The sequence below is a fragment of the Zosterops lateralis genome (genome assembly GCF_965231275.1).
Source record: "Zosterops lateralis genome assembly, chromosome: 35".
Classification (NCBI taxonomy): Eukaryota; Metazoa; Chordata; class Aves; order Passeriformes; family Zosteropidae; genus Zosterops; species Zosterops lateralis.
The window spans coordinates 1,015,586-1,037,647 of record NC_139795.1 but is presented as its reverse complement, the minus strand read 5'-3'; the positions used below and the strand labels follow the sequence as shown (position 1 = coordinate 1,037,647).

The following is a 22,062-nucleotide window of genomic DNA, read 5'->3' as shown; positions in this document are numbered from 1 at the left end:
TCCTGCCCCTGCTCCTCCTTTTCCTCTCTCCCTCCTGCTCCTCCTGCTCCTCCTGCTCCTCCTGCTTCCTAATCCCACCTCCTCCCCAGTTCCTGCCTTCCATATTTAGAGTGGAGAACCTTGTTTGTTTTTAGAACTAGAACAAAGATCCCAGATGGAGGGAGCCTTGCTGGTTTTAGTCAGAAGCATCAGTGACTAAAGGTCAAGTTTCCTTTGGCTTGGTCCCGTCCTTGCTCATCCTCAGTGTTCAGGCTGGGCTGTGGGGTGTCCTTGTTTGCTGCATTTTCACAGCTCCTCTTGGATCCTTGGGGCAATAGGCTGTGCCCTGGGAGGATTCTTTGTGCTCTTTTGTGACACAGCAGAACCTTCCAGGCGGTGTTTGCGTGACCCGCTGCTGTGATGTCACAGGAGCACGTCCCCGTGGTGTTCCTGTTGCTGTGGGACACAGAGGCCGCAGTGTCCAGAGCAGCTCTGGGCGCCTGCTCGTTGCTGGAGGATCCTCCTGCCCGAGGCATTCTCAGCAGCCAGCCCAGCCCCTGACGGGTGTCCTTCTGTGCTTGCAGGGGTACAGTCTACAGACATGTGCAGCGCAGCCAAAATGATCCAGACTGTGGTTGCTGCAGTTTGCACTCTGTACTCTGTGGCTTATTCGGGGTATTTCTTAACCCACTTGGCACGTAAGTCGAGGCTTTCCCTTGGTGCAGCATCTGTGCCTTGGGTTTGCTGTGTGCTTTCTGTTCTTCCTCTGGAATTGAGTTGACTTTGTAACCAAATTGCCCCAAAGAAACCATTGGTTTGGGAGAGCTCCTGCCAGCAGCTGCAGCTGAAAAAGGGGATGTCTGCAGTCAGCGGGGTGTGCACAGCATTTGCAGTGAGGCCCGGGGGAGCTCTGTGCTCTCAAGGGGAGAGTCTGTGGCAGTGGAGCCTGGAACTCCCTCAGTTTGCTGGCCCAGCCAAGAACTGACACAGCCCAGTATTTTGGGCTGTTCTCTTGCTTGCTGTGTGAAGGGACTGTGGCTCATGGAGGGATGCTGTGAAAGCAAGAGGCTCTCTTGGGGTTGCCTTGCTCTGTGGCATTTCCCACCACAGGCACTTTTTTTCCTAACAGCATCTGGCTCATGTTCCCTCTCCCATTGCAGGGCACCTCACACGAGGATCTCGAGCAGCTCCTCCTTTGGTGAGTTTGAAAGGAACCTTTGGTGTTTGGAATTGTGCAGCAAGGTGTGAGCTCAGCGTGTGGCAGCCGAGTGCAAGCCTGAGGGGCTGAAGGAAAGTTCCTGTCGGTGTCTCTGCAGCAGCAGCAGCAAAGGGATCCCTGGCAGTTTCTCCTTTTCTGTTGAAGAGCTTTTGAAGAGCTGCAGGTCTGGTTTTGCAGGCAGAAGATGCTTGCTGGCTTTAGCCATAGTGGAATATCAAATTCCCAACAATAAGTGGCAATGTCAACTTTAGCCCATTGTTAGTTTGAACAGCTCAGAACCCTGTTTCTGCTCAGTGCAGCTGGATGTGTAGCTGAGGATAAATAAGATGATAACTGAGACAGAACTTCCCATCCCTCACACTACCCTCTGTCCACAGGGCACAAAAGCAGCATCAGCACCTCCTCTGGCTCTCTCTGCTTCCAAAGAGGAGGCCAAAGAAGAGGAAGAGAGCAGTGAGCTTCCCACTGTTCTGGGGGATGGTGGTGAACTTCCCTCTGTGCCGGGAGACGACCGTGAACTCCCCACTGTTCTGGGAGATGAGGGCGAACATCCCATGGGTTGGGAATACAACATCGAGGCTCCCGCGGCGTGGGACAGGGACAGTGGACATCTCCCAGCGTGGAACGAGGATAGAGGATATCTCCCAGTGTGGGATGAGGACAGTGGACGTTGTTTGGCACGGGATGAGGATGGCCAAGCTCCCATGGCGTGGGATGAGGATGATGGACATCTCCCGGCGTGGGATGACGACAGCGAACATCCCGTGACTTGGAAAGATGACGGCAAACCTGCAGCATTTTGGGAAAAGGATGGAGAACCTGCAGCATTTTGGGAAGACAACGGAGAACCTCCCTCTGCGTGGGAAGAGGACACTGAACCTCCCTCTGCTGAGGGATCCTGGGCTGAACGTTCTGACAGCAGCACAGCCCTGCAGGCAGAGGAGAGAGGGGAGTGGTGCCTGAGGCATCTGAGTATGTCTGCTCTGTTCCTGTGTGCCCGAGCAGGGGCTGTGTGTGTGTCTCAGCATCAGCTGCACCCAGTGTTGCTCTGCAGCTGAATGACACAGAGTCATTGATTGTCCTTCCCCGGCTGAGAACAAGGGCCCCAGGGAGTGGAGCCCCATTCTGGCTCTGCTGCAAGGCGGGGTCTCCATCTGGGAGGGAGCGTCTTCCATGTGGTTTCTTTCAGGGAACACCGTGAGCGTGGGGGAGCCTGCGGAGAAATACCTGGAACTGGAGCAGATTGGCCAAGGGTAAGTGCAAGGCAGTTACTTCTACACCAGCAGGGCCCAGGTATTCTGCTGGTGCAGGATCAAGTGAGGAGTCAGGAGAGCTCAAACCGCCTTCAGACACTGGGGTATGATCCTGCTGTGTCTCAGTCCTGACCAGAATTGATAACTGTGGTCAGATGGCACCGCCAAAGGCCTCTGAGGCTGGCAGTGTCCTGCCTGCAGCAAGGAGCAGGACCTGGAAGATCTTCTGTCCCTGAAATGGGATTGCCTTAGAGAGCAACTCACCATCTGGTGACTGTCAGAAAACAGTTCTCAAGAAGATTTCTTTCAAATATTTTACTTCCAAAAATATCCACCGGTCATGATTATCAATATAATGGTTTACAAACAGAAACCAGAGATGAACTAAGAAGGGCTCTTTTCAGCACAAGTAGCAGACCCCATACATTCAGTAACAGACACAGAGCTGCTGCCCTTGAGGGGAAAATGCATGATGCCCTGATGGCAGGGCATGCTGCAGGTGGATGCCGCAGGTCTTAGGCAGGAAATGCAAAAGGATGAAATATATTCTTTTCTAGTTCTTTAGACACCCAGCCCCCACCCTAGGGTTTGAACTAAAGGAATTCATCATGGACATTTGGGATTTGCTCCAGCACTTTTCCTTCATGTTTGGCCTCAGCCTTCCCTTGCACACCTTGCATGGCAGAGGACTGGTGGCTGCTGCGCCGTTGTTTGAAGGGCTGACGCACCCAGGTGTTTTCTGAATGCTACAGGCAGAAGAGATCTCCTGTCTGGGCTGACTTTCACTCCCAGGGCCTAAAGCACTGCTTCTTTCTTCTCTGCTCTTTTGTCTCCAGGGCTTTCGGGGCCGTTTACAAAGGACTCGACAGGGCCACTGCAGGAGAGGTCAGTGTCAACACGCCCGGCACGTCCGGCAGCTCTCGAGGGCTTTCCCCTCTGCTGGGAGCTGTGGCTGGAGCTTTGGGGGCCCAGCAGAGCTTTCCTGCACAGGCTGCTCCTCTGAAGGCAGAGCAGGGTCAGTCTGCAGAGCACAGCTGGGACAGACTTGGAGCTTCTGGAGTGCCCAAAGGAATGCAAGGAGGGCAGCGGTGTGTGTCAGAGCAGGACACGCTGCCTTGGTCTGCACATCTAAAACTGTGAATGCATCAGCTGGTGGAGACTGAGGCCAAATTTATCTCCATCCCAGCCTTGGACAGGAACACTGTTTAGCAGTTTTTCCATGCTGAGTTTTATCTTCAAAGGGTACCTCAAGTCCTAATTAAGGAGAGATCCTGCTTGGGATCTTAGTTTGGGGTTTTAGTCCTACTGCAGCTGTTCACAGAGAGAGAGGGAGAGCAATGAGAAGATGGATGTCCAGAGCAAAGCTCTCTCCTAAACCCTGCAGTTGTGTTTGGGGCTGGGGTCAGTGACAGCCTGTGACAAGGATCATCTGAGCAAGGGATGTGTGTGTTTGCTTTGTTGTGCAATCCCAAACAGTGCAGCTGCATTTGAAATCATGACCGAACCCCGTAGAATTGCTAAAGGGTTCCCAGCTATTTTGCTCAGTTTTCACAGAACCAGAATTACCTCCTGCTTGCAAAATGGGTCTGAATAATAATGAGTATCACCCTCATCATTATAAGAGTGGTGGTAAACTAGGGCCATTTGAGAAGAGTGTAGGTGCAGAGAATGTTGTTAGAGCTTTGAGGCTGAGGGACCATTTCTGCAGAGCTCCCGAGGCTAAATGTCTCTGGCCATGTGTCCTGTCAGCAGCCCCCAGCGAGCAGAGCCATGGGCTGTGGGAATGGCACTTGCTGAGCTCTGGTGTCCCATCCCAGGGCAGTTTGGCACAGCCCGGCTCCATCGCTCCAAAAAGACTCGCCTCGTGTTTGCTGTGGCCTCCTGCCACAGACTCCTCCAGTTAAAGGTCTGCAATGTCCCTTCAGGTGGCCATAAAGAAAATCAGTCTCAGAGGGGAGAACATGGAATGAGCTCTGAATGAGACCTTGGTCCTGAGGGACAAGAAGAACCCCAACATTGTCAACTCTTTGGACAGGTGAGTGTTCAGGTCTCATCCCGTGCACGGGCCCTGCGTTGATCTTTCCTGGCATCCCTAGTCTGAAGCCTGTTTTGAAAAAGCCTGACCCGGCCATATCTTCCCAAAATAACAGCCTGGCAGTTCACTCCCTCCATGTGCTTTTATCGCTTTGGTGTTTCCTTCAAGTTGACCCTATTTTCTGTGTCTTACAACAAGTGCTGATAATCCATGGCAGAAATGATTTCCCTTGGCTTCTTCTTCCCAAATCTTTTCCATTCCTGCAGATGCCAGGAAGACCAGGTTCTTGTTTCCAGAAATGCCTCATTTGCCCATTTTTCAATGGCCCTGCCTGTTTCTGAAGAGACTTTCTGCAAGGTTTTCCAAACAGTTGACCACTTTTATCCCAAGTGCTGCAGGGCCTCCCTCCCTGGATAACTCTGGAAGTTGTGTGGCCTTGCTCTGGAGTGAATGGTGGAACTGATGAGTTCAGATGCTGAACCAGCTGGGGGCAAGTGTTGTGGTTTCACATGGATCTAGGCTGTTGCTAAACTGCATTTTTCACTTGCTTGCCATCTAAAGCCTCTCCTTTTGCACAGGTGTCTCCTTCTCCTTTAGACTGTGCAGATTCCAAGGCCTGTGCACCCTGGCAGGAATGTCTCTCCATCTGATTCTGTCCTCATTGACAAGTGCCCTGGAAACAAAACCCCACTGGAGGCTTTTCCATGGGGGAATTGAGCACTGCACATTCATCTCCGGGCCATTGTGTTCCTCTTCCAGCTTCCTTGTTGATGGAGATCTCTGGCTGGTGATGGAATACATGGATGGAGGAACTTTGCAGGATGTTGTCAGACACACACGCATGGCTGAAGGAGAGATGGCAGCTGTCAGTCGGGAGGTGAGGGATCCTGCTTGTGCCTCCCATGGCTTGGACACGATGGTCCTTCCAAACAGGGCAGGGGAACAGGAGTGGCTCCACGTGGGCTCAGGGCTTTGTTTCTGTGGTGTTTTTATGAGCTGGAGAAGAAAGAGCCACTGAAAGGAATGGCCTGCCAGCATCCCTGCACTTCTGTTCTTGTCTTCTTTCCTGCTGTGGGGGTACTCTGTCTTGTTTGGATTGGATTTGCTGTTCTCAGCTTTGCCTTGAACCATTTGCCTGGAGCTGGTCTGCACTGCACTCCTGGCCTGTCACAGCAAAATTTCTGCTGGCAGAATCCTAAGCTCTCCTTTCTTGTGTGCTATATTCCAGCCCTTGATTTTTACCCTGGTGTTTTGTGTTCCCTCTCAGTGTCTGCAGGGCCTGGATTTCCTCCATTCACACCAGGTGATCCACAGAGATCTGAAGAGCTCCAACATCCTGCTGGGAATGGACGGCTCTGTCAAGCTGGGTGGGTGTTCCTGGCCAGGCACGGCGCTCCCGGGGTGCGGGTGTGGGGCTTCCCAGGGACGGCCAGAGCCCCACAGGTGCTGCTGGTGGCCCTGCCCGGCCCCTGCTGCCCCTGCAGAGAGCTCCGGAGAGGAGCAGCAGTGTCAGGAGTGCCTTTGCTCTGGCTCTGGCCCTTCCAGAGGGGCGGGAGTTGGAATCTCAAGCTTCAAGGGAATCAGTGAAAGCCACTGCATGAAAGCTGAGGGTTCCTTTAAGGGTCCAGTTCCATCTTTCCTTGGCTACAGCCCTGAGGACTTTTCCAGCTGGATTCAGTACTGGATTCAGACTGAGAGTGGGGAATGTTTGTGAGTGGTTTCCTCATTCCAGCTGCCTTTGACAGGGTTTGTTTCTGTCCTCAGCTGATTTTGGCCTCTGCGCTCAGCTCAGCCCTGAGCAGGACCAGCCCAGCTCCATGGTGGGCACTGCTCACTGGATAGCCCCAGAAGTTGTGACCAGTTCTCCTTACGGCCCCAAGGTGGACGTCTGGTCATTTGGCATTGTGACCATCGAGATGGTGGAAGGAGAACCTCCTTACTTCAAGGAGACGGGGGCCATGGTAAGAGGCAAATTCTCCAGTGTTTGCAGAGGCCTGTGAGCACAGTGTGACCCTGCCCTGGGAGGAGCAGCTGGAGGTTTCTGCACATCGGGAGGGGAATTCCCAGAGGACTCAAACCTGAACACAAACGAATATTCTACAGTCTCCAGCAACAATTTGCCTTGGGCTTTAAGTTGTTGCAGCTGTCCTGTCTGTGAGGATGACCTGAAAACATGAAGCCAGTGGATCAGCTCTAATGTTATCTTGCAAAAAAACCCCAAAAGCGCCCCAAAACCCAAACCCAAGAAATTTACGAAGGAGTTTCAAAACCAGGTTTTGCAAGGGGAAGTCCTTCCTGGCTCTTCTCACTGGGAAAGTTGTCTAACACATGAAGATGATTCTTTAACATCCCCATAGTCTAACATGTTTCTTTCCTATCTCAAGTTCCTTTCTCCATGTCACCAAGCCTGAGCTTTCAGCAACACAAACCTGTTTCTTGTTGGGCGGTTTCTGGGGTGGGGCATCAGGAATGAATTTACTTGAGTGTCAGTGGCCCTGCAGAGATGCATTTGATGTGAGAACCCTTTGAAATGACACAGTCAGACCACAGTGACTCCTGAAAATGGCCTGTAAAGCTGGTGTCCGGATTTGGAGAAGCAAAATGTGCTATTTCTGATGGAGGTTCCTCCTAACAAAGTCAGGCAATGAGATTGGCTCTCAAGGCAAGATCATTTGGATGCTGCAATGGCTGTGGCCGCACCAGGGTTTGGGAGTTTTGGTTGGCCTAGAAAAATGAGCTGTGGAGCAGCATCTGTGGCAGGGAGGAAAGTGCCCCTGGAGCCGGGGCTGAGAAGCCGGGGTGGATGTGAGCAGCTGTGGGTGTGAAGGGAGCTGGCGGAGCGCTGTGTTTGCCTTTCCTGCAGGCTCGCGCTCTGATCCGGCAGAACGGGACCCCGCGGCTGCAGGAGCCCCGGCGCCTGTCGGCTCTGCTGCGGGACTTCCTCGAGTGCAGCCTGGAGCTGGACGAGGAGCGGCGCTGGTCTGCCCAGGAGCTGCTGCAGGTGAATGCCAAGCGGCTGCAGGGGAAACGGCAGAGCCAGGGAGGGCTTTTCTTGTGGGGCCCTCTCCCGTCATCTCCGGTCTCGCTGCTTTTCACACGCAAAGCGAGCAGAAGCCTGGCCTGGCTTGGGTTGGCAGCGTCCTTTCCAGGTCATCTGGGCCTGGTGCCCTCAATGGGCACAGACATCTTCAAGCACATCAGGTGGCTCAGAGCCCTGCCTGACCTGAGCTTGGATGTTTCCAGGGAGGAGGCACCTCCCACATCTTTGGGCACCTTCTGTCAGTGTTTCCCCACTCTCCTGGTAAAAAAATTCTTCCTCCGATCTAATCTGAGCCTGCTTCCCTCCCTTCAGTTAAAATCCATTCCCCTTTGTCCCGTGACAACAGAGCCTGTGAGGAACTTGACTTTGGAAAGTAACGGTTCATTTCTTTCTTTTTGATCCTTTGGGCAGCACCCATTTTTATCATCAGCCGAGCCTCTCTCCAGCCTGAGCGCTCTGATCGCTGCAGCAAAGACATTGAGGGAGCAGCAGAGGACATGAAACAGCCTTTGTTACAGTAGTTAGGACAAGTAGTTACTTATGGTAGTTAGCACTGCTAGTTAGTTATGGTAGTTAGTTAGGACACCCTGTTTGTTATGGTTGTTATGACACCCTGTTTGTTATGGCAGCTGTTGGGGAAGATGAATCAAGGAAACCTTATAAATATGTTGGCTTAGGAAATTATTCTGAAAATATGAATCCTATAATTGAAATAGAAATAAAAGCTTGCTTTGAGTTGTAGGATACTGAGCCTTAGTTACTATATCACTTGAAAACAATAGCCTAACCAGCTGAAGGGGAATCCCTTTTGATTGAACAATACCCTACTGCTGGCTAAGGGATCCAAAGGTCAAGGTAGCAAAAGAGAAAAGTCAAAAGAGTAGTTTTAGAGTTTAAAATGTAACACAGTATGGTAAAGTAGTAGTTCCTATAGGCTGTATGTAGATTCTATAGGATTTTGTGTCTTGTACTGGTTGGTTAGTGTAAATTAGACTATTCAATACAAAAGGAGACATAATGTATTGGAACAAAGACCTTGCTCTCTCTGGCTCTCTTGCTCCCTCCTCTCTTGCTCCATTCTCTCTTTGCACCCCCTCTCAGCTCCTGCCCCTTATGCTCTGACCCCTGCCACCTCTCTTACCTCTTACCCTCTTGTTCTCTCTCTCCCTCTCTCTTTGGGACTTCCCTTCAGCTGAGGCTGGTGGCTGAAGGCAGTCCCTTTTTACCCACCACCCTTGCAATAAACCCACGTGTTCTAGAATGTCTCAGCTCTGCAGAGTTCCCTCTCCCTGCCATCCACAGATGATCCTACAGGAGGCTTTGTGAATAAAAACTCCCTTAAACCTCAACTCCCTTGACATGTCCTGTCCTTCTCCCCCTGCGACTCAGTTGCCTGGAGCAATGCGAGGGCAGAGGGGGCTCAGCCTTGCCCAGAGCTGAGCCCCAGCAGAGCCCTGGCAGAGCCCAGAGCAGCCTCGGCATCTGCAGAGTCAGCCTGGAAGGAGCTGCTTGGAGCCTTCTCGGCTGCAGCCGACTCTGGGTCACAAACTGTGTGTGGTGGAAAATGCCACGGGTTCTGCGGGAGGGCAGAAGGGGCCTGGGGAAGGCCAGAAGGGCCACGGGGAAGGCTCCATGCAAGGGAAAAACCTGCCCAGTTGTGGGAATACAGCCAGAGAGCCGAGCTGGGAGCACTGCTCAGCTCATGACACAAATGGACATGTCAGCATTAGGTGGCCGCAAGCCTTGGCAACCGAAAGCAGAAGTTTGAGAGAGGAATGTAAGAGACAGCGATGTGCTTGGTACAAGATGTGCTTAGCAAGCAGGACTGAGATAAGACAGCACATACCTGTGTTAGTGTGAGGCATGACTAAAGCAATGTACTTGGCAATAGTACCTGTTATATAATGAAAAGGTATATAAACCCAGCCAGGCGTATCAATAAACGGCCTCATGCCTGCACCCCATGGAGTCCATGTCTCTGTCAATCGCCATCAAATGGTGCCCCGTGTGACGGAGCCCTGCAGAACAAAGTGCTGCTGAAAGAAGCAGGAATGACAGCTGGCAAAAGGAACCCCTCCAGAGATGGGAGGTGAGGTAACACTCTGGGACTTTGGAGGTGAGCTGCTGCAGGGGACGATGGGTCAGGGAATGTCTGCCCAGGAAAAAAGTGTTTTTGAGCTCCGTGAGGGTTTTCACTGCCGACTGTGACAGCGAGGAGAGTGATCAAGATGGTCCGGAGGAGGATCCCTTTGATCCTGGACCTATTGATCCTGACAAAGAACCTGATTTATACCCCCCCTCCCCGATCCTCATGACCACTGGGTGCGGTTAAAACCACAAGCACTAAAAGAGGGAGACTTGGAAATTCCTGAAAGAATCGTAGCTCCGGTCATACACAAGGGTCGACCAGGGCAAACTGCCAACTCTGGGGAAAAACGACTTTGGGAATTTTCTGCCAGAAATCTCCCCCCTCCTCCACTCAGCCCAAGGGCCTTGGGGCTTTTCCCTTTTTATTTTCGCGAAATCAAAGCCATGCGCTGATGCTCCTAATTAGGGCCGGGAGAACTGAGGGCTTTCCTCGGAGCCGGTGGCAGCGAACACGCAGGGCTGGGAAAGGCGGGCCGGGAGGTGCGGAGAACTTTGTTTGTGTTTCCAGCTCAATCCCGACTCGGGCCCGGGCCCGTCCCAGGGCGGTTCCTCATCTGCGGCTTTCCCTCCCACAGCCCGGGGGCGGGGCCTGAGAGCGCGGGGCGGGTGTGGGCCGTGTGCACAGCCCGGCCCTCGCTCGCCGCCATTGGCTGATTGTGCCGTCAGTGCCGGTTGTGGGCGCGCGCTGATTGGGCGGAGCGGGGCCAAGCCCGTTGCCGGGGCCGCCCCCCGGGCGCCCGTGGCTGGGCAGAGGCGCCATTGTGGGAGCGCTTGTGCGGGCCGGGAGCGGCGGCAGCGGCCGGAGCCCGGTGAGGCGGCACTGGCGGAGCTCGGAGGCGGCCCCAGCGCAGGTGGGAGCCGCGCTCGGTTCTGCCGGGGCTCGGGGCTGGCTGCGGGCGGAGGGGGCGGCAGGGGGCTCCGGCGGGTTCCTTGTGCCGTGTCGGCGCCGTGTTCCCCGTGGCCTGAGGGCGCTGCGGGAGCGGCTGCCCGCGCTCTCCTTCCCGCCGCTGCCTCGGCAGGAGCCGCTGCCGGAGCAGCGCCGGCTCGTCCCGGTTCCTGTGGGGAGGACGGAGGTGGCCGCCCTGTCCCCGGGGGGGGCTGTGCGGGAAAATTCGCAGAGGTGGCCAGAGGTTTGTGTCCCCACAGGAGCCCGAGGAGTCCTGTAAAAGTGACTTTATTCCTGAACAAAGGGAGAGGCCGTGCGGCCTTTGCCGGGGGGTCTCTCCAATTGTTGTAGGACGCGGCCTCCTTTTTCTCCTGATTTTCCCTTCTGCATCTCCCTGTCCCTTTGCCCCGTGGCGAAGGTCCTTGGAAAGTTCCGACTTCCCGATCCGCCTCCTGCATGTCCTCGTTAATATGCGCCCCCCTTTTGTAGAACATCCGATATTCACGGCTCTGCTCAGTCTTTGTTGTTCTTCTCCGTGTTCAGGAATTTCGCAGGGCCTTGGCTGAGCACAGTCCGTGTCAATGAGGGACATTTTCTGAAACTGATGGATTCTCCCGTTCCTCCCTTATCTCCCAGTCCCCGGCCCTGTTTCCAAGCAGATTCACTCGTTGACTCTGTTTTTTCTTGCTGGGTCCTCTCTGGTTTTGGGATTATTGTCAGTGACCTCAATTCTGAGAAAAACGAATATTCAGTGTTAGAATATTTTTCAAAAGTTCAGTAAGGGAAAAACCAGGACCATGTCCAGCGCTGGGTGTTCCTGGCGATCAGCCAAGCGACCCGTGGGTGCATTAAGACAGTGTTATCTCTGTACTGTTACTTTACTAAGGCACATACATGTTCATGAGTTTCATGCATTATTCAAACATCGTTGGAAGATTTGATGTTATAGAAACTTTTCTTTTTTTTGTTTTCTGTTTTGGCTTATCTAAATAACATCCTGTGGATCAGGTCAATTTATTTTATTTTTTCTTGTGGTTTCATCCTGTTGTTTCACACTTCCCAGATACTGAACAGGTAACAAATTCTTCTCTAATTCTTCTCCCGTGCTCTGGTTGGTGTCACCCTTATCACTTGGAGAGGTCAGTCAGCAGATGTGGGAAACAACCTAATTGCTTTACACAGTTCTCTCGGTTACAAGAAGTATTTTAACATTTTATATTTTTCTAAAGGCCTATGGTACAATACATTCATCACATAATTATTTCTATAAGCTGTAAGGCGAATACATCAACATAACACTCATCACACTACTATTTCCATGGGCTTTACTGTGCATACTAAAATGAGAAATACATTTTATTAACAGGCAGCTAAAAGGGATTATAAATTCCACTGCACTTGAAATCAATAACCACATACAAAGACTAATGTACCAATGTCAAAGCCAATATTATCGGGTCATTTTTAACAGTTCCTGTCCTTTTGTAGCCGTGTGTGGCTCAGGAGGCCTGGCTGCCACCTGCATCCCCTTGCTCAGCTGCTGAATGAGCTGCCCTCAGCAAGGTGTGGTGCAGGGCCCAAAGATGAGAGTTGCTGTAGCACAACAGAGGAGAAAGAGCATTCGTTTAACCCCTGCTGTGCCAGGGAACCACCAAACCGTGTCCCATTCCCATCCTTTCCACGTTTGGACCGGAACATGAGCTGCTTTCTTATTTCCTTTGTTTTCTGTTTCCCCACTTTTGTGTTGTCATCTCTTTGCCAACAGCATCTTGAGTCATTTAATTTTCCACCCTGTCCTCCTCCTTCTGCTCACAGATATTCTGATCCCAGCCCGTGGTGAAATGTTGTGTTCTTGGTTTGAGTGGATTGGTGGGCCAGACTGAGGAGCTGGATCTGTCTGGTTGGTTATTATTTTGTGGACATCTTGTAATCTAATTGTGCCATTGGAATGATCAATGTGTTCTCTGGCTCCTGATGTGAATTGGTTTGGGTTGCCAGGGGCTGGTCCAGGGTGTTGAAGGATTTGTTGTGGTGGCCGTCCATCTTTTCCCCATTTTTGGGGGCTCCCTCCAGCCAGGGCTGCATCAATTGATCTCTTTTCTCTAATTAAATCATGACAGACTTGGATTCCCAAGTGATTTCTCTGAGCCTGTGGTAGCACAAACAGCCCAGTGGTCTGATGCTCCCTGTGTGACACAGACAGTGCCAGCACATGTTGGAGTGGGGAGAGGGATGATTCCCCCCACTTCTTGTAGTGAAGTTTTCACACCATTCTCCACTGGCTGTTTCCCTTTGCAGCTGAAGCAATTTGTGTTGCAGAGTCAGATCTCCTCCCTGTGGGCTCTGCCTTTGGCTGTGCCAATTCCATCTGTGCAAGCAGGCAGAGCTTGGGCTGAGGGGCAGAGGGAATCAGCCCAATTCCTCCCGCAGGCCAGAAGAGCCTGGTGCACTGTCCCCACTTTTCCCCAGCAGTGTTAATTTGCATTTCTAAAGCTCCTCTCCTGGCTGCCTGGAATGGAGCTTCTCTTCCAGAGCAGCCACTGAATGACTCACATGTGCCCCCCCCTCAAAAGCCAGTGTTTTCTTGGTCGTTTGTTTGGGGATTTTTGGATGCCGGAGAGCCGGAGATTTGTTGTTATTTTGTTTTTTTCTTAACAGTATTCTATTAACTGTTTATGAGTTACAGGGGCCACCTTTAAAGCTCTTCTTGTTTTGCAATTGCAACCTATAGGTGGACCCTGCAAAACCCATAAAAAATTTTTCCATCTCTAGTGGCAAACAGCCACACAAACACATGCACAAGAAGAATCCAAAGTAAAAAAGATTTTTGCTGCTTTTTCCCCTAAGACTAAAAATCGATTCTGGCAACCCTGGCCCAAACCTAACTGATAATAATAAAGAAAGCCCTGAAGCTGAAGCAGTGGCAGCAAGGCTGGGCCCCCAGTGTCTGGAGATGGCCCAGGAGGTGCCCAGGCAGACTATTCCAGCAGAGGATCTGTGGGCAGGCACAGGGGCTTCCCCCGCTGTGGAGCCCTGGCTGCTGCTCCGGTGCCTTCAGGGCGGGTCAGTCGTGGCCTCCCATCCTCCTCCTGCAGCCGGGAAGTCCAAATCTCCTTTGGGCCTTCCGAGCCCTTGAGCCCAGGGTGAGGGGTCCCCCCGTGCTGAGCTGTGCTGGGGCTGTTTCTGTGCTCAGGGACACTTGAGATGGGCCACTTGGCCCCCAGTGGTGCTTCTTTCCACTCCTCAGGCAGGGCCCCATGTCCTGGTTGGATGGTGTGAACAGCAAAGTCCCAAGGCAGGGTCTGTGCCAGCCCAGCTTCCAGTGGGAGAGATTTCACAGGAGACAGGATTCTGGCCACAGGCTGCTTTAAATACACATCCCTTATCTCCAGCCTGCACTAGGTGGAGAATTTCCAGGGGAAGGAATTCCAAAGATCAATTCCAAGGGAGATAATTGAATATGTGCCCTGGATCTGGCTCTTATTCTTGCCAGAGCCAATGGCAAAAGCCCCACCTGTGGCATCTTGGTTTCTGTCAGCAGCTTCCAAAGGTGTTTCTTTATTTCCCCATTCATTCTTTCTACCTGACCTGAGCTCTGGGGGTGCCAGGGGTTGTGGAGGTCCCATTGTGTTCCTAAAGCTGCCAGAACCCCCTGAAGGATCTTTCCTGTAAAATGAGTTCCCCTATTGTAGTTTATTGCTTCCACAATCCTTTCTCTTGGAATTATTTGTTTCAGAAATACCTTTCTAAGTGATCCAGTGATTACTGAAGAAGTCAGAATTGCTTTTGGCCACCCTGTTGGGTGACATGATGTCAGCAGGAGATATTTCAGCCTTCCTGCTCAGGGCATTTCAGTCCCAGGCTCTCACAGGCACACACAGCTCTGCCGGTTGAGCTGACCATGTGGGGGGTAACCTGTGCTCTGTCTAATTCCCTTTCCTAAATAAAAGCGTGTCTTGTAACTCTTTTCCCTTCTGCTGCCCTTGGAGCCCCATCCAGAAACACCTTTTCTCCCTGAGGCCAGGGAATGTCTCATCAATCTCTCCCAGCCTGGCTCTGGAGCTCTGTCACCTCAGTGCAGTCATGGGTTTCTCCCCAGCCCCTGTGCAGGCTGTTCCAACAGGAGGCTGGGTTAAACCCTTCCCCTGTCCTCACTTCTAAATCCTCCTGTGCCACTGAACAAGTTTCCTGCTGTAATAACCCAGCCCTGCTCTTTTGGTTCTCAGAGCCTGAACTTGATGCCAGACTTGGACAACAGGAGATCCTTGTGCTGTCAGTTTTCAGGCCTCAGGTCCCATTCAGGCTGTGGCTGCACAATTCTGCAGACAGTGGGGCCACTCTGGCCACTGGGTTAAACATTTTAGCACAAGAATTCCTTTGGCCTGGCCCTGTTTAACACTCACATACAATTCCAGTTTCTTTTCTGAGTCTGGAGGAGCCGTGGGTTGGGCATCAGTATTTTGTGGGAGTTTTTTTCATTTCTCAAGTTTTGTTCCCTTTCCCATGTCCAAACCATAACTTTGAGGCTGTGTGGGGTTAAAAAGTCATCCAATGTTCTGGCTAGAGCAGAGAATCCTCACTCCAGGTCCTGCAGTTCCCTATTAATCCTCAGAACCATCACAGCTGCTTTTCAGTCCTGGGTAACATTTCTGAGATTATAAAGCCCTTCCTTCCCTCCCTTGCAATAGGGTATTGCTTTTAGACACCTCTTGTCCTGGTTGCTTCAGAGTAATTTGGAGAGACTGAGAATCTAATTTTCTCTCTTTCTGTGGGGCTTCCCACACTTGTGGGTTCACTTCAGCACAGGCCTCGCCAGACTTTTGACACAGAGGTACAAGAGAACTGGCCTCTGTATCACCTTTTACAATATTAATTTGCATTCCCAGTTTAGCCATCAAAGGCCTTCCCAATAAATTACAATCACAATGAGGAGCAAAGAAAACTTGCTGCATTTCAAACCCATCCCCCACATCTGCTAATAGTGGTTGAATGAAACACCCCCCCTCATCTTTCTCACTTGTCCCCTGATTGATCAAAGACATTTTTGGCCTTTTCCCCCCTTAGCTCTGAGATTGAGAGTGGATGGAGAGGCCCCTGTGTGTATGAGGAAAGGCCTCGTGTGGATGCAGCCCCAGCCTGAATGTTGTCAAGGGCTCCAGTGTGGTGGGTCCCTGGTGTAATGGGAGCTCTGGCAGCCCTAGGAATCCATGTCCGTGCAGGGCTGGACTTGCTCCTGCTGAGGGTGCTGCTGTGTGTGCTTGCAGTGTCCCTGTGGGCTGCAGATGGATCCCTGCTTCCTTGGCAGGGGCTGTTTGGGTGGGCTCTCCCCTGCCGAGGAGGGCAATGCCTGTGCCAGGTGCTTGTGGCCGAGCCCGTCCCGTCGGTGCTGGGGCCCCCTTGGGCCCTGGGCTTCATCCCTCAGGGGCTGTGGAAACTCTGCCATGGCCTTTGCCTTCAGCTTGGCCTTTTCCTCCTCCCTTCTTGCCTTCACCTGCTGTGCCTTTGTGCCCAAGTGCTGCAGGGGCTTCTTGTGCCCCTCGTGCAGCCCCCCTGAGTGCCTGTGGGTGCTCATCCTCTGACAGCTGCTGAGCTTTCTGCACAGTCATTCCTTTCTGCAGGGCCCAAAGAAGATCCTTCAAAGATGATCTGGATCCTTGCAGGGATAATGCACATTTCCCAGCTGTTCCTTCCTTCCTTCCTTCCTTGGCGCTGGTGCTTGTGCTGGCCGTGCCCTGCAGAGCCCGTATCCCAGAGCCGGTGCCTGTGGTGCCGCAGTGTCCAAAGGCGGCTCCCCCGGCGGGCAGGGCCGGCAGCTCCACGGGGCCGGGCAGCGGCCGGGGCGTCCCGCAGCCTCCTGGGGGCCGGGGGCCAGTGCCGGCCCTGCCCGGGGGGTGGTGGGGTCAGGCAGCGCCCGGCGCTGAGCCCCGGCTGCCCCACAGCCCCGGCCCGGCCCCGCAGCTCCCCACAGGCCCCCAGCCCGTGCTCCCGGTGCCGCCCCTCTGCGCCCGCTCCTGCCACTCCCCAGCACAGAGAAACCCCCTGGGATCCTGACCTCCTTGTTTTCCCCTCCTGCCAACCGGGGCTACAAACGATCTGCATCAGCTCCCAGACTTTGACCATTACACCCTGCTTGAAAACGTCCCAGTCGTCAGTATTTTTCTCTTCCTGCTCTTTTCCATCATCCTCTTTCTCACCACAGAGATTCGTCCTGCTGCCTCTTGCCTTAACTGTAATCCTGCACCCTCCCCTTCCCCCTAACCCTTCCCAGCACACCAACACCATCCATCCCCTGCTGTCTAAATCCCTTCTGGACTTCCCTTCTTGCCCCTCTGGGTGTCCATGTCCTTAATTACCTCTGGGAGAATGATGCCTTGGGAAGGCTGGCCTGAAACAGAGACTGGACAGAGCTAGAGAATAAAGCAGATATTTATTGAAAGCTCTTTAGGGTAGACTTTGGGCAGGGCAGGAGCCTGACCAGGGCTACACTCAAAGTGGACTTCAAATGGTCTCCTCATGGACGACTGGTCACGAGGTCCTAAACTTTGCTGTTTTGGTCCATGTGCATATTGGAGCCCAGTTGCCCAGCCCCAGGCTCAGGTGGTGAGGTGTCATCCTTGTTGTTTCTCTCTTCAGTCCCCCCGCACTGTCGTGGCGGGAGCGGCTGCAGTGGGGAGCGAGTGCGGGCGGGAGCGGCCGAGAGCCCAGCGCTGCCCCAGCCCGAGCTGCCTCAGCTCCATCCGTGCCCCTCCGGTGGGATGCTGTGGGTTTGGGGGGGAAGAGGGAGCCGGCAGTGGGTGCTGGGCCTGGGGCAGGAGGGGAAGCTTAGGAGAAGCAGGACTGAGGAACAAAATGTTCAGAGGATGCAGATGGGAGGAGAAGGTGGGATTGTGCAGGAGAAAGAGGAATAGTAGGAGGAGATGGAGTGTTAGAAGGAGTAGGGACACAGGAGGAGGAGGAGCAGGAGGAGGAGGCAGCAGAAGGTTCTACCCCTCCCTGTATCTGCAGCCTCCCCCCAGCCCCAGGAGTGTTGCCCCCCCACATGCAGCAGGTGACCAGGAGGAGGATCCACAATTTTTTGTGGGGGTGAGTCTTGATGTTTCTCAGTTTTATTGGGCTAAATGTAGATGCTTTGGTTGTTTGCAAGGGGCTGAATCTTTATATTTTAGAAGTGGTCTTGGCTGAGTCTTGATGTATGGGGAGTTAATTATCTGTGTCTTGATGTTTGGAGGACTTTTGGGCTGAATCTTGGTGATTGGGAGGTTTTCACAGACACAAGGTGCCCAATGACTTCTTGAGATGAACTTGGGCAAGGAGGAATCCCCAGTCTAAGGTGCTTTCCATTTGTTTTTTCCCCAAACCAGGATTTTTCATTGCCAAGGAGTGCCCAGATGGAGGAGGAGGAGAAAAGCCCTGGAGATCCCGCAGGAGGAGGGGCTGCAAACCCAGCCCAGGGAGCTGCGAGGAGGAAAGAGCCGCCCTGTGCCAGGAGGGCGGCCGGAGATCCAGCCGGAGCTCAGAGCTGGTGGAGAAGCCTCATGGAAGGGAGAAGCCCCACAAGTGCCTGGAATGTGGGAAGGGTTTCAGCTACAGCTCTGACCTGATCCAGCACCAGAGGATCCACACTGGGGAGAGGCCCTTTAAGTGTGAGGAGTGTGGGAAGGGTTTCAGCCAGAGCTCCAACCTGATCCAGCACCAGAGGATCCACAGTGGGGAACGGCCCTATGAGTGTTGGGAATGTGGGATGAGCTTCAGTGACAGCTCCAGCCTGAGGAAACACCAGGTGATCCACACTGGGGAAAAGCCCTACAAGTGTGGGGAATGTGGGAAGAGCTTCAGAGACAGCACTGAGCTGCTCCAGCACCGGGTGGTCCACACTGGGGAACGGCCCTACGAGTGTAGGGAATGTGGAAAGAGCTTCAACAACAGCTCCAACCTGAGCCGGCACCAGAGGATTCACACTGGAGAAAAGCCCTATGAGTGTGGGGAATGTGGGAGGAGCTTCAGAGACTGCAACAGCCTGATGCACCACCAGGTAGTTCACACTGGGGAACAGCCCTATGACTGTGGGGAATGTGGGATGAGCTTCAGCCACAGCTCCAGCCTCAGAAAACACCGGAGGATTCACAGTGGGGAAAAGCCCTATGAGTGTGGGGAATGTGGGAAGAGCTTCAAGGAAAGTTCAGCCCTGATCCAGCACCAGGTGATTCACACTGGGGAACGGCTCTACACCTGCTTGGAATGTGGGAAGAGCTTTGCATGGAGCTCCAGCCTGAGAAAACACCAGCGCATCCACACCGGGGAGAGGCCCTATGAGTGTCCTGAGTGTGGGAAGAGGTTTTGGGTCAGCTCCAATCTCCTCATCCATCAGCGGATTCACACAGAGGAGAGGCCCTTCCGCTGCCCCGACTGTGGGAAGGGCTTCAAGCACAACTCCAGTCTCACTGTGCATCGATGCATCCACACCGGGGAGAGGCCCTACAAGTGTCCTGAGTGTGGGAAGAGCTTCTCCAGGAGCTCTAACTTGACCCAACACCAACAGAGGCACCATAAGGGAAGCCCTGCGAGCGCCCTGAGTGCGGGAAGAGCTTCGTGCGCTGCTCCAGCTCCATCCCCCATGGGAGGATCGGCGTTGGATGATCCCCAGTGACCCCGTTGGGCAGAGCCCTGGTGATCCGTGGTCCTGGTGATCCATGTTGGGAAGACACCTGGCTGGGAGGGCTGCACTGGTTCCTGTCTCCCTGTGGGCACCTGGATGAATGCAGGAATGGGAACATCCATTGGGAGACAGACAGAGATTGGGAATTGCTTGGGGAGAGTGGATTTGTTGACTTTCATACTTCAGAAAACCTTTTGTAGTCAATTCCATCTTCTGGTGGCATCAAGGAATACTTGATGGATGGATGGTCTTGAAAGGTCATTTCCAGTCTCAGGGATTCCACTATTTAGATTTCCTATTGCCTGATGGCATCTTCCACAGCCGAATGGTGATGAACTGGGGCCAAGACTGAGATTTTGGAATCAGTGGGCTGGAAACCCCTCTGAAAAAGCTCCTTCCCTCCCACTCAAGCACATGGATCCTCAGCCAGCATGAACACAGAAATCCTTTCCTTTTGGCCTGGATTTGCTTTTCATTTCTCTTCATGCCTTTGAAATATCCAACAGTGGGGTAAAAACAGAGACATTGAACTAAGACATGGTTGGGATGATGGGGGAACATAGACATGGTGGGACATAGACATGGAGAGTGACATGGGGACGGACACATGGACATGGAATGGGGACGTGGCCATTCGTGGGGTCACGGGCACAGATGGAGTTGTGAGGGACAATGACAGGGATGGGAATGTGGTGGGGAGACAGCCATGGGTGAGGACAGGGTGGGACATGGCCAGTGACATGTGGGGACATGGTCATGGCCGGTGCCATGGGGGGAACTTGGGCTGTGGGGGATGCTGGGTTTGAGGGAGTTGAGGGTTCCTGGGAGGGCCTTGGGGACCCCAGGCCCAGCGGCTCTGGCTGTGCTGGGAGACCCTGGGGGAGGTTCTGGGGCAGCTGCTCAAGGAGCCTCTCACCTGGACCCCCATCTGGGCATTGGGCTCCTGGAAAGGAATGAAAGTCCTTGTCCCCAGGAGGGAAATCCCAGCAGCCCCAGGGTGTCGTGGGCAGCTGAGAGGCCACAACAGGGAGGGGAAAGCCAGACAGAGCTGTCTCCCCTAACAACTGCACCCCAAAAATCCCCAAACTCAGGAATTCCTCCCAGGAAAATGCTCCCAGAGGGTGCCTGAATTAAGGGAAAGGGGAGATGGGACCCCCAGACTGAGCAGGAGGGGCCTGGGACACCTAAAACCCAGTTTGGGGGAGAGGGATGGGGATTGGGGGTCAGTGTGAAAGGGGTGGAAGAGCAGAGTAAGAGAAGGGTGTGGGACCCCAAAAGAGTGGAGGAGGGGGCTGGAACCTCCAGATTTCATTGGGAGGGGTCCCACTCCTCCTTTCTAGTCCCCAGAGGCAGGGAAGGTTGGGCTGGGGCAGTGCTGAGCTCTTGGCCCAGCCTGGGTGCCCCCCATGCACCCTGTCCTCAAATTTCCCTGATGGCTTAGAGGAGTCCTGGTGCCTTTTGGGGTTCATTGGGTGTTGTGTTGGGGTTCAGGTGCCTCCCAAGGAGTCCCCAGAGTGGGGTGAGACGGGGGGACACACGGGGGTCCCCATTGTTGATCCATCTGGGGGCCTGTTCTGCTCTCCTCCCCTAATCACAGTCCCCCTGCAGGGCCCCACCAAGGCCCTCCCCAGAGCCCCCCAATAAACGAACCTGGGGTGAACTGGGAAGCTTTATTGGGAACATTGGGAGCAGTAGGGCAGGGACAGAGTGACAGTGGGGCTGGGGGGACACACGACCCCCCCAAAATCATCTCGGGGATGGAGCAGGGGGGCTGCGGCCACCGGCGGCTCAGGAGCTCTGTGGGCAGAGAAAAGGGGGTGACACCGGGCTGGGGGGCCCGGGGAGGCACACACACTCTGGGGGAGGGGGGACACGACCCCCGGGACCCCCCCTGACCTTCTTGCACAGGCAGAGGCCCAGCCCCAGCGCCAGGAAGACAAAGCCCAACACGAAGCCCCCGATCCCTGTCAGCATCTTGGGGGGTGCGGGGGCAGCTTTCGGGAGCAAGGGGGCGCAGGATCCGGGAAACAGCGGCGGCTGCCGGGAAGGGACTGGGACGGAATGTGATGGGCTGGGATGGACTGGGACAGACTGGAACACCAGGATATACCAGGACTGGGACCCAGCAGGACCAGAATTGGGGCAGAAGGGATCACACTGGGATTTATTGGGACCAGACTGAGGACTACTGGGAACATGCTGAGGGCAACTTGGTGCTGTTGGCATATACTGGGCATGATTGGGATCATACTGGGAGTAACTGGAATCATACTGGGAGTGACTGGAACCGTAGCAGTGGTGAAAGGGCGCAGTTGGAAAGATGCAGGGGGCAGCTGGGGTCATACTGGGAGCAGCGGGGCTCATGCTGGGATCATACTGGGATCGTACTGAGACTGACAAGGTCACACTTAGAGTGACTGGAATAATACTGGGAGGATCTGGGCATGACAGGAATCATACAGGGAGTAGCAGGGATCAAACCAGACTCATACTGGGAGTGTCTGGAAGTTACTGGGATTATACTGGGGGTGACTGGACTCATTTTGGGATCATGCTTGGTGCAGCTGGGACCACAATGGGGCCAAATGACATCCTAGAGGGAGTGACTGGGAGTGAGTGGGTTCATACTGGAAGTGTCTGGGGCCATACTGGACTCCTACTGGGAGGGATTGAGAGTGAAAGGAACCATACAGGGCATGACTGGGAGGAGCTGGGACCATGTTGGGGACAACTGGGACCTTATTGGGAGTGACTGGGACCATAAAAGCTTGAATGGAGTTTCTATCCTGAAACATTCCTGGAGAGCAGCGGCAGCTCCACATCCCCAGCCTGGGGGGTCAGAGCAC

At 53.7% G+C, this 22,062-nt stretch overlaps 2 protein-coding genes across 2 annotated transcripts; both read left to right on the top strand.

Annotated features, from left to right (window-relative positions):
- Window positions 1-6,303: 6,303 nt before the first annotated feature.
- Window positions 6,304-8,027, top strand: LOC310921565 (serine/threonine-protein kinase PAK 3-like; the record flags this gene model as incomplete). The annotated part of the gene is made up of 3 exons (XM_083881728.1): window positions 6,304-6,447; window positions 7,350-7,487; window positions 7,938-8,027. The coding sequence occupies 3 exons, from the start codon at window positions 6,304-6,306 to the stop codon at window positions 8,025-8,027; spliced, it is 372 nt and encodes a 123-aa protein (XP_083737854.1).
- Window positions 8,028-9,662: 1,635 nt separating this feature from the next.
- On the top strand, window positions 9,663-20,932 carry LOC310921564 (uncharacterized protein; the record flags this gene model as incomplete). The annotated part of the gene is made up of 3 exons (XM_083881727.1): window positions 9,663-9,666; window positions 10,250-10,525; window positions 17,922-20,932. The coding sequence occupies 3 exons, from the start codon at window positions 9,663-9,665 to the stop codon at window positions 19,205-19,207; spliced, it is 1,566 nt and encodes a 521-aa protein (XP_083737853.1). The 3' UTR covers window positions 19,208-20,932.
- Between the last annotated feature and the right edge of the window lie 1,130 nt (window positions 20,933-22,062).